General features: G+C 38.8%; 2 protein-coding genes across 2 annotated transcripts in view; both read right to left on the bottom strand.

Annotated features, from left to right (window-relative positions):
• Nucleotides 1-917: 917 nt before the first annotated feature.
• ulk1a (unc-51 like autophagy activating kinase 1a) lies at nt 918-13,889 on the bottom strand. Its single transcript, XM_053325016.1, has 27 exons — nt 13,407-13,889; nt 13,221-13,313; nt 13,090-13,131; nt 11,887-11,919; nt 11,746-11,782; nt 10,040-10,213; nt 9,750-9,823; nt 9,558-9,659; nt 8,583-8,641; nt 7,194-7,276; nt 7,061-7,111; nt 6,871-6,959; nt 6,586-6,742; nt 6,416-6,473; nt 6,144-6,224; nt 5,825-5,941; nt 5,588-5,727; nt 5,137-5,237; nt 4,889-5,013; nt 4,532-4,647; nt 4,136-4,261; nt 3,582-3,742; nt 3,243-3,418; nt 3,011-3,129; nt 2,460-2,617; nt 2,179-2,314; nt 918-2,018 (listed from the first exon to the last, which is right to left on the bottom strand). The coding sequence occupies exons 1-27, from the start codon at nt 13,494-13,496 to the stop codon at nt 1,975-1,977; spliced, it is 2,742 nt and encodes a 913-aa protein (XP_053180991.1). The 5' UTR covers nt 13,497-13,889; the 3' UTR covers nt 918-1,974.
• A 2,174-nt stretch (nt 13,890-16,063) lies between these two features.
• adgrd1 (adhesion G protein-coupled receptor D1) overlaps nt 16,064-19,701 on the bottom strand; it is a 29,662-nt gene continuing 26,024 nt past the window's right edge. The window contains exons 18-25 of the mRNA XM_053325421.1: nt 19,138-19,291; nt 17,718-17,784; nt 17,366-17,432; nt 17,109-17,200; nt 16,871-16,997; nt 16,738-16,779; nt 16,493-16,585; nt 16,064-16,408 (exon numbers count right to left, since the gene is read on the bottom strand). Coding sequence (XP_053181396.1) covers nt 16,313-16,408; nt 16,493-16,585; nt 16,738-16,779; nt 16,871-16,997; nt 17,109-17,200; nt 17,366-17,432; nt 17,718-17,784; nt 19,138-19,291 — 738 coding nt within the window. The 3' untranslated portion in view covers nt 16,064-16,312. The remainder of the gene's footprint in view (nt 16,409-16,492; nt 16,586-16,737; nt 16,780-16,870; nt 16,998-17,108; nt 17,201-17,365; nt 17,433-17,717; nt 17,785-19,137; nt 19,292-19,701) is intronic.

The following is a 19,701-nucleotide window of genomic DNA, read 5'->3' as shown; positions in this document are numbered from 1 at the left end:
TTTCATTAAAAAAACTAATACCAGACCAAAAAAATATATCCAGAAACATTTACTTGTCCAATAATATATTACTGTGTGAAGTGCTGAAAGGTAATTCATTATGTATGTCACAATGAATTCAAGCACAGATATGTACTTACAATTGTGACACTGTTTGTGACTGTCTTTATAAAGTATTTCCAGAGTGTCAATAGAAACAGCACATGTCAAGTCTTTTAGCACTGGCAGGATAACAAGGTCAAGAGGAGTCCATCCAAGTAGTTAACAAGTCCAAGTAGGTTAGCTCTGGTCAGGTGTAGGTTGCCCTGTATCTGATGCCAGGACTTACACATTTGTTTAAATGTCAGGGAAGCAGTCAATTCATCCAACTCCAGAAGACGGTCCCTATTCTCTGCTGCCTGTCAGGTAGTCTTGGTTCTGGCTGACCAAAAGTCACCAAGTATATAAGACAGTAACACTCCCCTCTCCTGGATATTCATACCAGTACATGCTGTCCATTGCTGCTTTGTGCTTGGCTAATGGAGAATTCCCCAATCACATGCCTTGAAAGACCACCCCCAAAAAACACACCACAAATTACAGTGGTCACCTACCCTGCTCCTGGAGAAATACTTTCCTGCTTTAGGTATTTCCTCAATCTTACACACTTGATTCTAATTATTAAAGTATCATAATCAATACTTTGATGATGAAATGTAAATGTCCCCAGTGACTTACAATATATTAAGCTGTATATGTTATAGAATGTTAATACTGACTTTACTTGTGTACTTGGTTAAGGTAGAGCTAGTTTTAACTAATTATATATTGTACAGTTAGATGTTATCTTTAGTATACATTATATTTTATAAGCCTATGTGTTTTTAATGTTAAATAATCTGAAAAGTAACATATAACAGCTGCTGTTTAACCCATACTTTTGACAATAAATATTTATTTTCATCACACAGTGTGTAACAATTCATTTTGGCAAATTTGACTGGCAGTCATAAAGTAACAGTAGAAAAGGCATTCTGATAAATTCAAAAACAAACTTCTGTTTTAACACAACATTTTCACAAAATATTGCATTCTATTGAACCAGTAATATCAGCCAAAAATAATGTATGAATTAATTAATAAATTAACACGTCTAGTTTTTTTTTTTTTTTTTTTACACACTTACATCTGTAATGCCAAACTCAACACATGTGAAAAATAAAAACCAATGTGCACACTTACAACACATAAACAAAAGAAATGTGGCATGTAGTTAATGTCACTTAAAGCATCTCATTATTGAGTACATAACTACCTGAGTGAGGGCTTTGTTGAATCAGTTATAAAACTGAAAGCTCATTCAGTTGTCAAAATATACTTAATACATTTCATGATGCAAGTCTACATGACTGTAAGACAGGTGTTCTGTGTGACATCAAAACATACTCTCATTACCTTTAAATCTCTACTGTAAGAAAAACAAAGCAGGCACAGTTTTCTAGTATTGCTACACATTGGCAATATTTGGTCATCTCATTCAAGATCTTTTAACTGCTGTTGGCTGGTGAACTTTTACTGTACACACAACACAAAAGTTTCAAATACAGAAAACAACCTAACTAAGTAATCTTTGTTTCAAGTACAACACATTTAAAATCATTTATAATTTGATCTGATTACTCTATGTGCAAAACACAAAACAACACACTATCATGTTTATAACAAAACAAATACTGAGAAAATGTTACCTGATCAAAGTATTCAAACAATCATAAAACAGTCTGTCTTCAAGAAAATGTCCTAAACAGGACTTCCAGTCTTTTCTGTGCAAATGTCAGGATTATAGACTGGGTGGTGGGACAGGAGCGGATGCTCCAGTGGTCATTTCCCTTAAGAAAGATCAAAGTGCTTCTGTGTATCAACAATCTTGGAGGATCCATCTACTGTACACTGAGGGGAGATGGATGAGGAAAGAAATGTAGTTGTAGGGCTCAGTTAAGTCTGCAGAGCTGAAAGTCGTCGCTCAATACACTGCTTACCTGAGAACAACACAGAGATTGAGATTATTAGACTAGATTAAAATCTGGTGAAGGTAAGCACAATAATCACGTCAAGACAATTCATCATTATGACAGCATGGGAAATGTATTTATATGTAGTGTGATTCTGGCATTTGTGTGTCACAATGTTTCCACATACATTTCTCAATGCTGTCAATGTCTTTTTGCTCTGTGATGACTCGGGACAGACCCTCCATCAGTAGAAGGGCTTTATGGTAGCGCTGGACATATGCTGTACCGTAGTGGAACATCTCATCCAAAGCTGCAGCCTTTACCTGGATGCAGTAATGACAGACACACACACACACACACACACACACACACACACACACACAGTTATACACTAAAATAAACATACATATTGGATAGAATTTGATTTCGAGTGAATGTCAAAAGTCCTCCTCTTAGAGGTGAGCTCACCATGTGCACAGTGTGGTTGTAGATGAGTTTCTCTGCTGTGAGTCCATTGAAGCGGTCCATAAGCTTCTGTTTGTCAAGTAGGAAACTCTGAAGCCGAGTGGTGAGGGAGCGACAGCATGTTACGCAGGTCTTGTACAACTCATTCAGCTTCCTGATAACTGAAATCAGGAGATACAGTACACAAAGACATTTCATTATTATTATAATTATAAACTGACTTGACCACCACAGCAAAAATACTTGCATATGTCAAGCTGCTTTCTGCTTACTCCACCAACATTTATCTTACAGCATTCATCCCATGTCAAATTGTCAGTTACAATGAATTCATTTTTACTGTGATAAAAAATATTTAAAATGTCTGTAGAAACTTCTAAAACTTTTCCTAATGAATAATCAATTTTTCTAATGCCAATCTGTATCACAGTGAAACAATCATTTGTTTGGAATATACTGAGTATATTGATTATTAGCATAGAGGTGGATTAAGATTCTTGACAAGTGCCTGTTTTGAAATATTACCTCTGCCATTAGTACACAAAAGTCCTCACCTTGTTTGACTGTGGCAGAGGGAAGGAGTCTGCCTTCTTTGATATTCCCTTTAGCAGTGTGCAGTGCTGCTGACAGAAACTCTTCAGCCTTCATGTACAACACTAACTGCTCTGCATAGCTGGAAAGTGAACATGAGAAACAACATATTTTCAAGAAACTTTGTGAAGAGAGGGAAGCTACTGTACATGTTCAAATGTTGACATAAAATGTCAAAGTCCTCGTGCTTCTCACCTCCACTCTCTACTTAAGAGGCTGATCTGATCTGTCACCAAACTCTGCTCTAAAAAGGAAACATCAGGACTGTTGATTGTATCCAGCCCCGGTTCCTTAGAAGAAGCCAATTCCATGACACAGTGGACAAAAGCCAAGGTGAAACGGAGGTCACTCAGAGCATCTGTGTGAGCTTGCTGTGAAGAATTGAACAAATAAAATACTGTGAATACTGAGGTTGATCACTTGGACTCAGAGTTTGCCGAGTTTATGTTCATTAGCAAATAATTCATCAGGCCTGTGACTTCAAAACAACCAGCAGGATTCCCTTCATCTCACAGTCACAGTATTTCTCTTTACCTCCATCAGTGTATCTTCTGGGAGCTCTGGAGGGTGAAAGACCACACTGCAGTGTGGAGTAGCATCCATAGCTTCAGTCTCACTGTTTGTACGACTTCGACTTGCTCGCTGAAGGGGACGGCTGTTGAGTACCCAGGCTGAGTTAATGTAGTTGGGGGAGCCTGCATTTAAAAAAAAATCAAACCCATTATAACCCTGAACATGTGAAATATGAGGAATGAAAAGAGAAAGCATATTCATAAAAGTTGCTGACCTTATAGCAAACTGCAACTTTATTGTGATGAATCACAGTTTGTTCTTCTACATGCCCAATGTTAACTTGGACAACAATATACCTGGTTAACAATACTTCTATACTTGACATGACATTTTATTTAATTTGAAATAAATGGTCTGAATTAACACAAAGCTGGGGAGAGCAAGTCATAATAAAATGATAGCCTCAATCATGGATCAAGAGACTTTTCATAAACCTCCTACAACACAAGCTTGAGTATGAATGTACTCAACAGTTCATCAATATGTAGGGTAGTTACTGTAAGAAGAATATATACCTGTTAACATCCTTGGTACCATGGAATCAGGAGGAGTGTTTTCTTTGGGTGAAAAACCCATATTGAATACTAAAGCAGGTGAACTGCCAGGGGAAGGAAATCCTGCATGACAACCAGTAGGTGGAGCTGTGGGGATGAATAAGAAGAGTCAAATGGCTATGATGGTCTTGGCCCAGTAAACGTCATGGTCACGGTCACTACGGTAGTCACAACAAAATAGGCATCTTGTTACTATGGCATGTTGCCAACATGTTTTAAAGTGGGTATTGATGTCATTATCACCTGAGACCTTAAGGATTTTACAGGGGTGCTTTTATAGATTGACCGACACAAGTAAAGACAATGACACGACTACATACTATACTGAGGTACTGGTAAGTAAAGATAAAGACCTACCTATGATGTCCATGCTCTTCTCATAGCCGAGGCTCTCGTCACTTCCTTCATCCAGAAGTTGAGCTCCAATGGCAGCCTTAAGAAGCATGTCAGACAGCTTGCATGTACTAAGTGATCTGGACATTCAATACAGCCACAGACAACATCATGACCATTAGATCATTTATCACATGGCATATCTTTCATACTGTTGTGGCACCTCTGTGTGCCACATGGCAGGTTTTCATCAATGATGTAATCTCACTATTGAACTGAACTATTGACTATGTCATATGACTACAGAACGTTTTGTATAACATTAAATATAATAACTATTATAATAATAATGATAATTTACAGATATTACACTATTCTCACCTTTTAAAAGGGCCATTTTTATTGGGTGAATTCCTGCTGAAGTTGATCTGGGAAGCAGGAGACATGTCAAGGGACTGCAGGTCTGGGGCTGTTGTGATTCGGTTGAGCATCCTTGGTTGAACCTGCTTGTAAGAAGCATTTGAAAGTTCTGAGACTTGACTGGCTTGAAGATGGTGTGTAGATAACAAAATATTTAGGGTTAGGGTTAGGTGTTCTACTTGTGTAATATAGTTGTTTTAGAAGCTGACCTTGGGGCTGAAAGTGTCTTGCATGTCCGGAGAGACAGCAAACCGTCCAGTTCTTGTGCAGAGAGGAAGAGTCTGCTCTGAGATCTTTGGGGTAGTTCCCACTTGAGTATAGAGAGTCACAGATATTAAAACACTAGCAAAAAACATCAACAGTATTCATTGGAACATTTTTGTTCTTATTAATAGTATCATCAACACTGAATGAAACATGCTCAGGCATGATCTCTGGGTGTAGGCCTGAATAAAAGTACAAGATTCCAGCAGAGGGAAGGTGGGTACAGATATCAAATAACAACACTTCATCACAAAACAACTCCTGGAATGAATATTTGTGCTGTATATCAGTTTCAGATGGTGGAATTTTGTTAACACCCAAATGGCCATGGTGGCCAACCCATTCTAACAGACTGGGTTGATTTAAAGTAAAAGAAAAGCAGATTAAGATGCCTACCAAGTGGAGAAGACTGCAGTGGTCCGGCTCCTCCAGTTGTCAGCCTTGAAAAGTAGGGGTTGACGCCTGAAGCTGGAGATCTACTCCCTCCATATCGTGGTGAGCTTTCATTGCTGCTCCCAGCACAGCAAAGTGTGACCCTGGATGACATGAGGAATAGGCAGAGAAGAATAGTTAATAACAAGACACTGGGGTGAAGTGGGTACAGGGATAAAACAGCTGATTGGTTGTACATGCCTGGTGGAGCCATGAAGGCCTACAGGCTGCACCATACGCTGGTAGTTTTGGATCTGAGTTGGGACAGGAATGGGCTCCGACTGACAGCGGTTACTGCTGTTGAATCCAACATCCTTACTGTAAGGATAGGCAGAGAGGTATAGGCAATAAAGTATATTTGATAATTTTATGAATGAATGGAAAATATTTTGTGTCATTTCTGATGTAGTACATGAAATGGATACACTGTACATGATGTTGAATTGAGTTTCACATTCAGCCTTGTCATCTATCTCTGAACACTTTCATCTTTAACCGACCAAAACTGGCTTTCTCTTACCTAATAAGCTTGAGGGGCACAGGAGATGGAGGAGGCATCCTGCCTGCAGCTCCGGGACTTCTTTCAGCCAGTAGTGAGGTCCTGGAAAGAGTATAAACACAGATTTTCAAGCTCTGTTTGCACATATTAATAATAATTACTAACCTAAATACTTAAACAGGAGTAACACATTTCTAGAGTTTAACTTTGAATCTCTGACACTGAAATTTATGCTGAATATTTATAATGGTGATCACAGAGCGAGTCCTTTCAACTGTATGTGTTTAACTCACCCACTGTATATCAGGCAACTCTCAATGGGTGACCCACCTTCCTCACATATGTAGTCACCTTGAAATCAGTAAAACAAGAAATAGTCAGCCTTCAACACATTGTGTATATATGTGACAGGTTAATGTTAAAGAACTGCATGATGATCCATAGAGTGATAGTGACTTCTTACTGGTATCCTGAGCAGGGACCATGACATAGTCATCTGTGTAAGATGAGGTGTTCCTGCTGTCTCGATTGGCTATTTCTTTCAGCAGGAAGTCAGGGGTATCTTGTGCAGGGGAGCACTGTACCTTGGGCTGAAGTCGGTGCATCTCCCCATCGGAATGCTGCGAGGGTGTAAAACAAACAAGTATTTGATGAAATTTAACTAAAAAGAAAAGAAAAACATCTATATTGCACATCTTTTAGTAAGGGATTTTGGTTTCATAAATCCATAAGAGGAACATGTACACACTTGAAGGGAGGCCAGATGGGATGTTGAGGAGCTGCTAGAGGAGCTGCCTGAGCCAGAACTGGGGTAGGAGAGCATGGGAGCTGGAGAGCCTGTCATGAAAACATACATGTACTTGTCTTAGGACCTCAGCACCTTTATTAATTATACAGTAAACTGTACTGAAACAATCATGACACAGTAGAGTACGTACACTTCTTTGTAGATGAGCTCGTCTCCAAGAAAGGATGATGGAAAAACTCATCTGCAAATTTAAGGATTTTGATATAAGAGAGGCCTTTAAAAATGTAATTATGAAGTACTGACTGTTAAAAGGCAGATCTTACCAAAGCTTATCCGTTCTTTGTGGTTTCTCTGAAGGAGCCGCAACAGTAGATGTCTTAGTTTACTCGAAGTCTCCTTTGGGATGCTGCAGAAACATTTTTGATACACAGTACAATCCAGGAAGAGGGGGAAACATTAGATAGGTGTCTCTGCATGCAGCTTATACAAAATGTCATGAGTGTAGCCTACATGTCCACAGAATAGCAATTATTTTCAATTACATGCTTCAGTGTGTTCGCTGTGTGCACTTCTTGTTGTTGAGTCTGTTTAGGTGGTGTTAAAAGAAATGATATTCAGGTCACTTGTGTTTCATAAGCACAGAACGAGCTGTAAAATATGTGCATTTTTAATCTAATTTACAGCTTCAGTGCAAAAACCCTCAGGGTACCATGACACTCAGAGTCAGTACAGACTGCGTGTGTTTATGTCTGTGTTGAGCTATGTGGGTCATGTGGAAAATGATAGCTGTGCAGACCACTAACTGGCAGCTCGGGGCAGGTTATATATAGAATGAAAAGAAAACAACAAGCCATGCCTCCCCATACAACCCAGCCGGCTTATCATCGGCTTTATCAGTGAAAAAGATAAGCATGGCCACAAGGCATACACAGAATGGCAAAGTACACCATGAAAACAGTGTGGCAAACAATCCATAATCCCCTTGAACACTTTCCAGGTCCAAGTTCTGCACATCAGGATTCAGTGTTAAAATGACTTTAAATAGCCAAGAGAACTGTTCTGTTAAGGCATTGGTCTAACTGATATCAAGGCAGAGAGTTTCACATTACACACTGACAACACCTTAAATAAAGGATGAAGGAATATCCCATAGATGAGAACACTAAATATAAATAGAATATTTCCCTATACCTTGAGTGTATGGAATTAAACAGACAGTATAGCACATTAAAGAGAAACCTTGGTTCTTTCTTCTAACTTCATGATGACTGATTATTCAACAGCGGAAAATAGATTAGACCACACGATACTTTTGCAATTGTGTGGCTCATCGAGAAAGTTCTCCAAGATGATCGGACCCGTCAGGTGTCTGTATCAGTTTCTTTCAGATTAAAACTATATTTAGTGGTGGTGTGCAGCTTGAAGATTTATTAAGTTCTCTGTAGGCATATGTGCATGTGTCTGTTTGTGCACCTGCATGTGTTTCGCAAACCAGCCATGTGCACACATAATTTGCGTACACACAAACTTGAGCATGAGCACAGGGCAGATTACCATCATCACCGTCATTAATCAGAGAACTGAAAAGTGCAACTGGAAACAGCTTTCACAGTAAAGCATCAACTGTCAAATTTTTGTGTTGTACATGTACAGTGAGAGTGTGTGTTGGTTTGGGGGGGGGGGGGGGGGGGGTCGCCCAGAGGCGCACTAACCTGGGTAAGAGGTTCCTGTTGCTTTCATAGAAGAGACGGAGCTCCTGTGGTGTGCTGGCCTATATACACACACAAACACAAAAATTGCACACACATGCATAAACACGTGCAAATGAATGGGACTGCACACTTACAAACATGTGTGTTTGAGTAAATGATGAGGAATGTTTGACTATCGCCTACATCACAAATAGAAAAAATGGTGCCACAGCCAATTGTGCCACAGTTCATATAATCCAAACATAAAACAAAGTGGATCCCTCGGAGATGCCAGCTAAGTAAATATAATCGTCATCATCTTCAGCTAACCTCACACTGACCTTCGGACTTAACTCACTGACCTGCCTGGCAGAAACAGAAATCAATCTGTTCTCTCATTCTCAAGGAAAACGCATTCAAGGAAACTGTAATATAAATAACCTGCTTACAAAAGGTCAAACAACACATTTCCTCTTCTTTAACTTCTAATACATTAAGATAAAATGGATTTCAAAATCAAATAAGGGATCAAAGAGGGGACAAAACATTAGCATCTGTCTGTACATAAATCAAAGCTGAGGCAATCTGCACATAACACATTCATCTGACCTGCCACGTGAACAACATTAAGTAATACCGGGGAAATTGTGAAACAATATTTACTCTGGGTTTAGAGGAATGGCACGCAGCCATTTCCGCTTGCCCCTCATCTGTAAACAAGCCTCTTTCCTAACAAGCAGTCAAGCTGTTCCAGCATTTTCCAAATAAAAACACAAGATCAGGGGGAGTGTCACTCAGCAGGCAGGTGGTTTTTCAGAGTTACGTTGTGGATCACGTTGTTTCTATGTTGTAAAAAGGACTATCATGTTCTGTTTAGCATTGACAGTGATGAGCGTGCCAAACTGCCAAAACCATTAACCTCATCACAGAAGGAGGATGTGACAACTTTTGTATCTGAATGTGCTGAATGTGTGTGTGCTTAGAAGCGCCGCTCACATGAAATGGTGCCTTTCCGGTCAGACACTGGTAGATGATAGTGCCTATGCTCCACAGATCAGCCTTGGCATCGTAGTTCTGGGACATGATGACCTCCGGTGCCTGTGTCCAAACAAACACAGTTTACACCTTGGGGCCACAGTAACATGTCATTTTGTTGGCATAGGAAACCAAAAGGACTTTAATACTCACCATATACATGGGAGAGCCACACAGCGTTGCTGCCATAGTGTTTGTCTGGAGGTGACGTGCAAACCCAAAATCAGCTGAGGGGTGAGAAAAGTACAGTAAAGGACCTGTGGCACAGTAGTGTGTGTGTGTGTATTTGTGTGCGTTGAGTTCAGCTAAAATGTCTGGACCACAACATGTACTGACAGAATAAACTATATATAAACTAACACAACCTCCTTGTGCTGATGCATTTTCACAGACACACACAGTACATTCAGTTCTTCTAAAACTCCTGTGACTTAAATCATTACCTAACTTAATGCAGGTGTTGATGGGACTGGACCTGCGCCCCTCTGTGTGGCAGAGCAAGATGTTCTGGGGTTTCAGGTCTCTGTGGAGAATGCCTTTACTCTGTAGAACCTTCATGGCCTGAGCGATCTGCTGTAAGAATACACGGATGGTGTCCTCACTTAAAGTGCCCTTGGCTGCGGGTCAGAAGGGATGAAATACATTAAAATGATACAGGAGGAAGTTAGCATTGCGGCATAATAAGGGTTTATCATATTGCATGGTGTGTAGATACACGTGGAGAGGTGAAGGCCAGCACTTATTCTCTGCATGCTGCTGCAGCATAAGGCCCTCCTGTTGGACTCTTAATTTAATAATCATCAATAGTAAATAACATTGGATTAACTGTTTTATCTATAAAATATAAACATATAATAACAAGTGCCCATCACAAGTTACCAGAGACAAATAAAAAAAATAAAAAACCCTAATATTGAGCAACAGTATGATAATATTTTTCTGGTTTCAGCTTCTCAGATGTGAATATTTGTCACTTTGTGATGACATTCTTCACTATTTTCGGCCAATTTAAGAACTGAATGATTAATAGGGAAAGTAATCAACATAAATCAAAAACCAGATCTTAAATCTTATTTGTTCTTACACTCCCATGAGAAACTCCAATATGATGAAAAGATCAAATACACAGCTCCAATCACATCAGCGTCACTGCTGTCATAATTCGTAGAAGAGAATTTTGTTTACGGTGTGGCTTCTTTTGGATATTAAAATATGTCTGACGTGCTAGCGACCCCCACCACACTCCCCCAACTCCCCTTCCCAGGACATCCAGAATTTCTAGCTGCAGTGTTTTTCCACCAGAGGACAGAGGATAAGTGAGTGACAGATGGGTGAGTTCATGTGCGTGATCCGTGAACCCTACCAAGACGTGACCGTGTGGATCCCTGCAAATAGCTGGATGTGACTTCTGGCTGGGACACAACATTGGCAAGTCTACAAAATAAGAAACTCTGGCACGGTGGCGGAATTAGATCAGTGCTTTACATCAGCATTTAAATAGACACATCTACACCATCGAGGTAAATTTAGCACAAGAAAAAACCACCTCCAGGCCCTCACACACGTCATCATGTTTTGAAAGAGGGTTTGAAACTTGAAGCAAGGGAAATTTTCAGTGTGACGTCTAGTGAGAAAAGTGATCATTCTGAGAATTTAAATGTGGTGAAATCACAAGGTACACAGACAGGCAACGACAAGAGGAAAAGAAGTTGGGAGTTATTATTGGGCATTTGTGCTGGTTTCTACATATTTAGTTCACAAAAAACAAAAAAATAAACAAACAAACTTAATTACAGGCCAGTTCTAGGGGGTTAATTTTATCTGGGTTAAGTACTTAGGAGTATTAGCGATCATTTACCCACTGACCTGTAGGAACATTAAACCTGAACTCTATGGTTATACTACTCCTACCGACTAAAAATCCTATTATTCCTTGAAAACACTGAAAAAGCTGAGCCAAGCCTCTTAAAAGCCACACTGTCCCACCAGTACTACAGTAAGCTGCTGCTCCAAACATGTTTACAAGTAACAGGCTGTGAGTCTGATACTCTTTTGCAACAGTAGGGTGTATTGAGAAAGGTACAATGGAAAAAATTATCAGTTAAGAAATGTGGGTTACATTAGACCCTTTGTGTTAGAGGACACTTACAGTGAAGATACTCTGCCAGGTCACCTCCATTGCAGTACTGAAAAGATGAGAAGGACTGTTATGATGCTTTGTTATGAATGAATATACTTTGCATTTTAACATGGAAACATATGGGTCATTACTATTTTTAACACAACTTACCTCCATGACAAGATACACACATCCCCCCATTTCCTGTGGATAAAACCAGATATAATGAGGACTAAGTAGCATAAAATGATGCTAAGATTCAGATCAGAGTGACTTTTAAACTGATTTGATGAATGGTAATGAATACATCACATTTTATTCATGTACTATAGGCAGATGGGGAATTATAACTTATACTGACAATCTATCAATGTCTTTGCAGCTGTGCCCTGAGTTACACAACATCTGACAGCAACTCATCTCTTGGACTCATTTTTCGCCCATCATCATCTATGGGCTCCCTGACAACAGCTAACTCAGCGGCCTGAAACTGTACCCCATCATGGTTGTGTCAGCTCATCATCCAAGGGGCCTTCCCCCAAATTTAGCAACCCTGACCATTGCCATTGAAGAAGTTGCGGAGCACTGAGGTGAGACGAGGTGGGGTAAAAGTGTGAGAAGTTTAAGGTGTCAACCCCACCTGTTCACTTAAGAGGATGTAAAGTGGGGGGGGCGGGGGGGGGCATGAACTGCCTCTTTGTTATTTATGCCAGGAAGTTAAAGCTAATAGGGTCTATGTCTTGGATTAAAACTTGTAATAACTCATTAATAACACTGTTTGTCTACTATAGTGTAATACATGTCACAGAGAGCAGACATTGCGCTGCTGCCAGGTAAATTAACAACATTAGAGTCTACAAAAGTCTCTTGCAGCCTGACCTAGAGTCTCAGGGTATAATCCATAGTAATTAGCCCTGTATGTGTGTGTGTCTGCTGTGAGACGATACTTATACCCTGTGCTCTATAAGCCATTGTTTAACCGACTGCACTCTGCCATCTGTCAGAAACAGAGAGATCGGCTCACCCATGTCTGGCAGTCTGGCAGGTGTCAGTAAGGTGAGAAGTACACACACCCATCCAATCACACATCTAAGCAAATGGTTACTATCCTGTGCTATGTGTGACCTCTTTTAAGTTTTAGGGATGTTTATTTAGTGAATGGCTAACAGGAAAATACCCTACAGAAAGCCTCATGAAAAACCTCAAGGCCTGACAGCTAAATCTGTAGCACATGAGCACATGTTTCATCGACATGTCAACATGTGCAACATGTGGTAACAGGGTCTACAGTATGACTTGTGAGTGTGAATAGCTGTGTGTTACAGGGATATGTGTGAGAGGAGAGACAGAGAAGAAAAAACAAAACATCTCTACCTGATAATCCAGCAGTCTAACAATATTCTCATGTTTGAGTTCCTAGAGGAGGTGGGGGAAAAATATTTTAATTTAATGTACACTGGAACTGAGACAAAATATACTGTATTGCACCATCATAATCACATTACCTTCAATATTTTGATTTCTTTGCCAAGAAGAGCTTGTGATTTGGCCAAGTTTTTCTTGTTGATACACTTCACAGCAACTTCCCAGTCACGTTTCTTGAAAAATAGAAGAAAATATAATAAACGGTGTATATCAACAATGACCAGACACATACATAGACATATATTTGTCTCAGATATGAAAGTTACCTCTTTATGTCTGCCTTTGAACACAACTGCAAAGGCACCGTGGCCAATCAGGTCTTTCCTGCTGAACTCAAATTTCCCAACAGACTCCATGGATAATAAAAATAAACAGGCTAAAGTATCCGAGAAGGTTCAGGAGGTTGATTTTTTGAGTGAAACAAACTCACAGTCCCACAATACTTCCCTTGTGCCCGTAAATCCCATTTCATACATGAAAAACGTTGTCTTCACAAGTGAAAAGTCATATAATCGAAGAAAAATATCGATGACAGCCTTTAAAAGTTGCTGTCACCAGAGGAAAAGTTAAAACAACGTGCGTAGGGATAAACAAAGGTATGTAAACAAAAAAAATAGCGTCCCACTTTGATTATTTAACGATTCAAACCGGTTCACACGGCTCCCTGTTGCTTCTTCGGAACAAACACAAGTTAAAAAGTCGCAGTGGTGCTGTTAGTTCGTCGTTTGTATTCAGGGAGAGCTCGTATATTACTGTCTTGCTCACCTTTACCCATCCGCTGCTGTTATTCATATCACATGGCGAGCATGCGCACACGGACAGACAGAGGTTTGACGACGGCGCCTTCAGGGACACCTCGTAAACTCACCAGTCAATGTCTTAAATAGACTTGAATTTATTTTTAAATGCTAAATGTAGAAGGTAATTTTAGTGTAACAAGTAGCCTACTGTATGATACGAGGGCGTATTAGGGCCATATATGTAAAAAAAATTATAATTATGGCGGGGCTGGGGAGTGGGGGTATTCTCTGATATTATAAAGTGGCAAATTTGCGAGAAAAAAACACTAATTCACGAGAAAATAACTCGGATATATTCTTACATAATATGTGGCCCTAATACGCCCTCGTAGTATGGTGGCCTTTTTTCTTTTGGAAATCTAGCACTTCTTGCCTTTGAAAGTTTGGATACCTAAACAATTTCTTTGGACAAAATTATACATATGCACACTTAGAATAATTATACACACAATAAAATCAACACGTTTTAACCTCATTTAGTGGTTCACATGCTTGGATTACCAAAAACACCAGGGGCCCAAGTTATTAGGAGTCCCTAAACATAAGGCTCAGTCAAAATTCCCCTCCATAAAACTGAAGAAATCCCCTTTGTCACATCAAGAACAATATTATAACACTTTCATAAGGAATTGTTTGTCTCCTTTGGTTTCTGTAAGCAGTTTAGGCCTTGTACATCATATTGACACCATGCATTTTAGGCATTAGTGCCTAGAGGCCTACAATCTCATAACCCACCAGGGCCTAAACATCACAAACACATTGACATGATAAGAAGTAACACTTTTATTGTTATGTGTTTTAGCTGGCTACATAATGTCTCCATATCAGTCAGTTACACAATAAGGTAATAACTCTCTCCCTCTTACAAAAAATGGTATAAAGCAGTAATAGTGTAAATAGCAGGTACATAAAAGAACAACAAATTAATTATGCTGGCTATATAATAAAGATGACACAGGTTTTTTGTCAAAAAGTTTTTTAATAAAGATAATTGGAAGCACAAACCATAGTACCATAAGACAACAATCAATAAAGGCCTTATACACGTTTTGAAATACTGAAATATTTAACTTTAAATCTGACATGAAAAGTGGGTGCAGAGTGACTTACAGTAAATCCTGTTTTAGGAAACTTAATGTTGGTACAGTGTAAGATAAATGACATTTTAAAATTATGTCCTCTCCCTCCATTCTCACAGTATGTTAAGAAAAAAAAGCAACCAGCTTATTGTGTCCCTCTGCTGCAGAACATATTTATTTTAATGTACAAAAAAGTATGAAAATGTAAAAGAAATGTAGCTCTAGAAATAACTAAAGACACTATAAAACTTCACAGAACTGTGTCCACAACACAACCAGTATTCACTATTCTTCAAAAAGCGTAACATACTGCATCTTACGAAGATGTGAGGTACTGCAAAAATACCAGTCAGTTCATTTGGAGAGAGAAAACACACAGACGGACACAGACACAACATACTGATTATTGAGCTGTGACACTTTGCAGAAGACGTGAAACAGAACTCAGAATCACAAAATAAATAAATACATTATATCAGAAATACATAGGGTCTAATTCACTGCTACATCGTCCTTCATTATTATGCAGTTATTACGTTAAAGTTGTGTGAATGAGTTGAAACTTAGAGGTGTTTATCCAGCAGTGAGACCAAGTAAAATGAGCTATTTGTCCTGGGTGCTGATGATTCTTCTGTTAACAGCTGGTGAAACCATTGTATTATTGTTTTGAAGGTATGAATCTATTTCTAAAATATAAGCCCTTTCCTTGGTTTTTCTGTATCCAAGGTCATGTATTGTTACAGAATTGTTCCCTATTAAAACACTTCCCAAAATTTAGTTACATTTTCTACAAGTAAGTTAAAGCCGATGGATTTGCATAATTGTATTTTGTGAGGAGAAATTACATGTTAAAGCATATCTCTGTGATTTAAATTAACTCTGGCCACCCACTTAATCAACTGCAATGGACGTGACAGACCATGCAGCAGGCTAATCCAGACACTCCATTACACAGAGCATCATGGTCAGACCCTGAACTACCCTCTTACACTCAGGGTCACCTCACTGACCTCCTCAGAAATCCTAGGCTCCTTTTTTTGGGAACACAATATGTTTTTAAATGAGATATTAATAAGGCACAGTTCTTAGAGTCTGTTTGTCTTTTAAGGTGAAGCTATTACTTAGCTACATGACACCTCCTTTGGTATCACTTTCACTTGAGGCTCGGATGAGTGTCCAATTCAACACGTAAAATAGTGGAAAAAAATACTCTGGCATTCAGTGTTTTGTCATTCTACACTAGTAAGCTTCAGATTGCGCTGCTGCCACAGACGAAATCGGTGGCTGGTGGTTTTACACGGCGGAGAGGTCGATACGATTGGCTGAGTTGGTGCTTTTGTCCCATGTGTTCATCTTAGTGGGAGTCACTCCCTCCTTGTTTCCATTCATCTGGAGGATAATAAGGAGAGTATTAGGTTCGGTTAAGGGTTAAACTCATCTTTGCTATAGGAGAGCTTATACACCAGTACTCACAATGTCAGAGTTGAAGGGCTTCACATTGATGTTTCGGATGGAGCTGCTGGTAAGAGACCACACCTTGGTTTTGTGTTTGAAAGCAGCTCTGACCTACAGTACAGAAAGAAAGAAAACCATTACACCATTAGACCCTATTGCCAAATGAAATTCTGCGGTTGGGTGTGTGGACAGTCCCACAGGACTTAACACAAAATTAACACAACTATCATTAAAACATGAATGTAACATGTTTATCACCATACCTCAGAGTTGAGAAGACAGTGAAACAAGAAGACAAAGAACCCCTAAAGGAAAAGGCAAAGGAAAGTAAACTTTAGGAGGACATCACAAATGAAACATTTTGGAAAGGACAATATCTTGTAATGAAGACCTTACTTGTAATGAGTTGAATACTGCAAAGATATATAGGAACGGCAGGGAGTGCGTGTTAAGAGCTAGGACACCGAAGATCCAGGAAATGCCAAGTATAGGCAGGAGTACAGCCACTGCCTTTATTGTTAGCCTTAAAACCAAGCAAGAGAAAAAACGTTTTTATATTATTAGCTCTAGACATGAGAACAGTATCTAATAATCAAAACAGCACTGGTGTGATCATGAAAACAAATCAACTCACTTTACAGCATTAGCATCTCCGTGAACCTTGTAATTCTCTCCGCTGATACGAGATATAATTCTGGTCACAGATATCAGAATGCCAATGTTCACCTGTAACACGATTCCCATGTTAATGAACAGAAAACACTATTTTCTTTCTTTCTCAAATAGAACACAATCTCACATCTGATAGAGATTTAAGTTGAAGATCAAATTGGACAATGAATTGTAAACTGTAAAAAAAATGACAAGTGCAAATTGCTGTAAATTACTCACCACAATGACAAACAGAGCCGGTGCCACAAACGCCCAGATGGCTCCATTCTTCAGTGACAGCCAACAGCTGAGAAAGCAAAGACAGGGGAGAGAGTGAAAAAGAGACATATTGCATTGCCTTCCAAGTGAAAATGCTCTAAAGCTGTAATGTAAATTATGAAATGACATCTGTAGTTACTGTTAACCTGAAACTTTTTGAATAACATTAAACACAGTTGGCAGTTCCAGTTTTTTTTCCAAAGTTGATGTCATTCTTATGCAACGCCACCGAGCTTTGATCAAATCAAATTAATTCAATATAAGTCCATAATGATATCTTTTTTTTTTGTTGAAACATGCAGGTCATACTTACTTGTCAACTTCACCATAACTGTCCAGAGCTGATGTCATTGACACCACACAGATCACCAGTGGAGAGCCTGAAAAGACAAGACATAAAAAACCCCCTCAAGTTACAAATTCACTATAAATGTAACTTAGTATGTGTGGCTGGATTGACCTGCTAATGGACCCTGGGGTAAAAAAAAAAAAAAAGTTGTTATCAGCACACTCATCTTCTTCAATTAACAAGTATGCAATCAACAGAGTCTATGTTCTATTTGCTTCTAATGAAAACTTAGTCTGTCTTTCCATATGTTCTAATTTCCCTCCTCTGTCTGTGGCACTCAGCCCATTTTTCCTGCTCAGGACAATTATCTTTTAAATGGCTCACAAATATACAGTGTAATTTAATTAGAAGAGGAAAAAAATACAAAAAACTGCTGAGCTGTGCAGTTTTTTGTTACAGTGACTCAAACAAGAGAAGTAACAAGTGAGAGCTGCTGATTAATTCTCATTTTCACTGCTGTATTATTGTATTTCAATGTTCAATTCATTGTTTGTATTTGTCTGTTGATGGAAATTGTTAATCATTGTTTAAAAAAAGTTATCTTGTAAGAATAATATGAAACAATCTACTGTAGGGAAATGCCACTGACAGGTTTTGACCGATTTATGCAAAATATTGTGCAAAATAATTCACTTTTTTGTCCACCTGCACTGTAACAATTGCAGACACTGTTAAACATCATGGTCCTGATTATATTGTCCAATATGGTAAGAGCTACCCGCCAACGATTTCTTGCATGCTCTACTGTGAGGAAACCGTATAAAGGAGGAAATGAAAGATAAAATCTCAATAGCCTTTATCACAGCTTATAGCAGCAGCAATTCATTATAAAATGAATCTACTTTTTTATTTGCATCAGGTATGCTTCTAACTGTCAGAGAAATCTCTAGCACGTAATTTGCAGTTGGCCACACAAAATGAAAAATTACTCTGGCCAGAAGAAAGGAAGTAATAAAAAAAGGATCATTTTTCCACTAATGGATTCAACATGTGGAGGAGAGATGATGCATTCCCCAGCAGCCAAAGAGAGTATATGTATGTCCCAGATTCTTTTCATCTGTCCATCAACTCCAGTTCAACTGAGATCAGGAGAGACAATGTTACACTGAAATGTAACTCAAAGCAGATTTATTTAACGGGCTCATAGCTATTTACATTTACCAAACAATATTTGACCAGTAAGGTCACTTCAAAAATAGTAAAATCACATTTACAGTTAAGGAATGGCATGAGGTAGAGACAGGACATTGGGTCAAATTAGAGACAATAAAATAAGATGACAAGAACAGAAAAGCAATAAAATGTCAAAAGAGAAAGTCATGGCAGATATATCCTCCTCGTAATGTGAGTGTAGTAAATAAAAACTACAGAGGAGCAGACTTACCCCAACCAATGCCGTAGTAGTAGAAGTGTTTGCTTCCTTCAGAGCCAAACACTTTGATCACCATACTGTAGAGGTGGAGGCCCTCCACCAGCATCCAGGCGAATGCACTCAGAAAGAAGAAGTGAAGTAGGACAGCCATTACCTTACAAGGTAGCTGGGACAGGGAACACAAATCATTCTCATTATTATTTTATTAAATTGTTAATCTTAATTGTTTTGTTTAATTTCTTTTTTTTTTAACTCAACTACAGTATGTTTTCATTTACGCTTTCTTGTTCTTTCTTTCTTTCATACAAAATCCTTCATTTTAAACATTCAGTAGTAGTTCACTCTTTGCAACATTTAGCATTTTACGCTGTAAAACATGAACTATGTTTTCCTCATTATTTATCCAAATGCACACAGACATGCACACTAATCTTTCTGAGGCACACTACAGTCCTGATCACCTTAATTATTATTTATCTAATCATTTCATTAACATCATCATTGATTTTTAAACCTTTTTATCATTACAATAATTACAAAACTGCTTACAATTGTTATCATCAGCAACATCTTTAT

This window comes from Scomber japonicus, chromosome 9 (genome assembly GCF_027409825.1).
Source record: "Scomber japonicus isolate fScoJap1 chromosome 9, fScoJap1.pri, whole genome shotgun sequence".
In the NCBI taxonomy this organism is placed as follows: domain Eukaryota; kingdom Metazoa; phylum Chordata; class Actinopteri; order Scombriformes; family Scombridae; genus Scomber; species Scomber japonicus.
This window is presented reverse-complemented; position numbering and strand designations above follow the sequence as displayed.

Coding starts and splice junctions, on each gene's coding strand:
- ulk1a (XM_053325016.1), bottom strand. CDS start 13,496: ATGGAGTCTGTTGGGAAATTTGAGTTCAGCAGGAAAGACCTGATTGGC. Junction 13,314..13,406: donor TCAAAGGCAGACATAAAGAG/GTAACTTTCATA, acceptor CTATTTTTCAAG/AAACGTGACTGGGAAGTTGC. Junction 6,743..6,870: donor CCCATCTGGCCTCCCTTCAA/GTGTGTACATGT, acceptor ACACCCTCGCAG/CATTCCGATGGGGAGATGCA.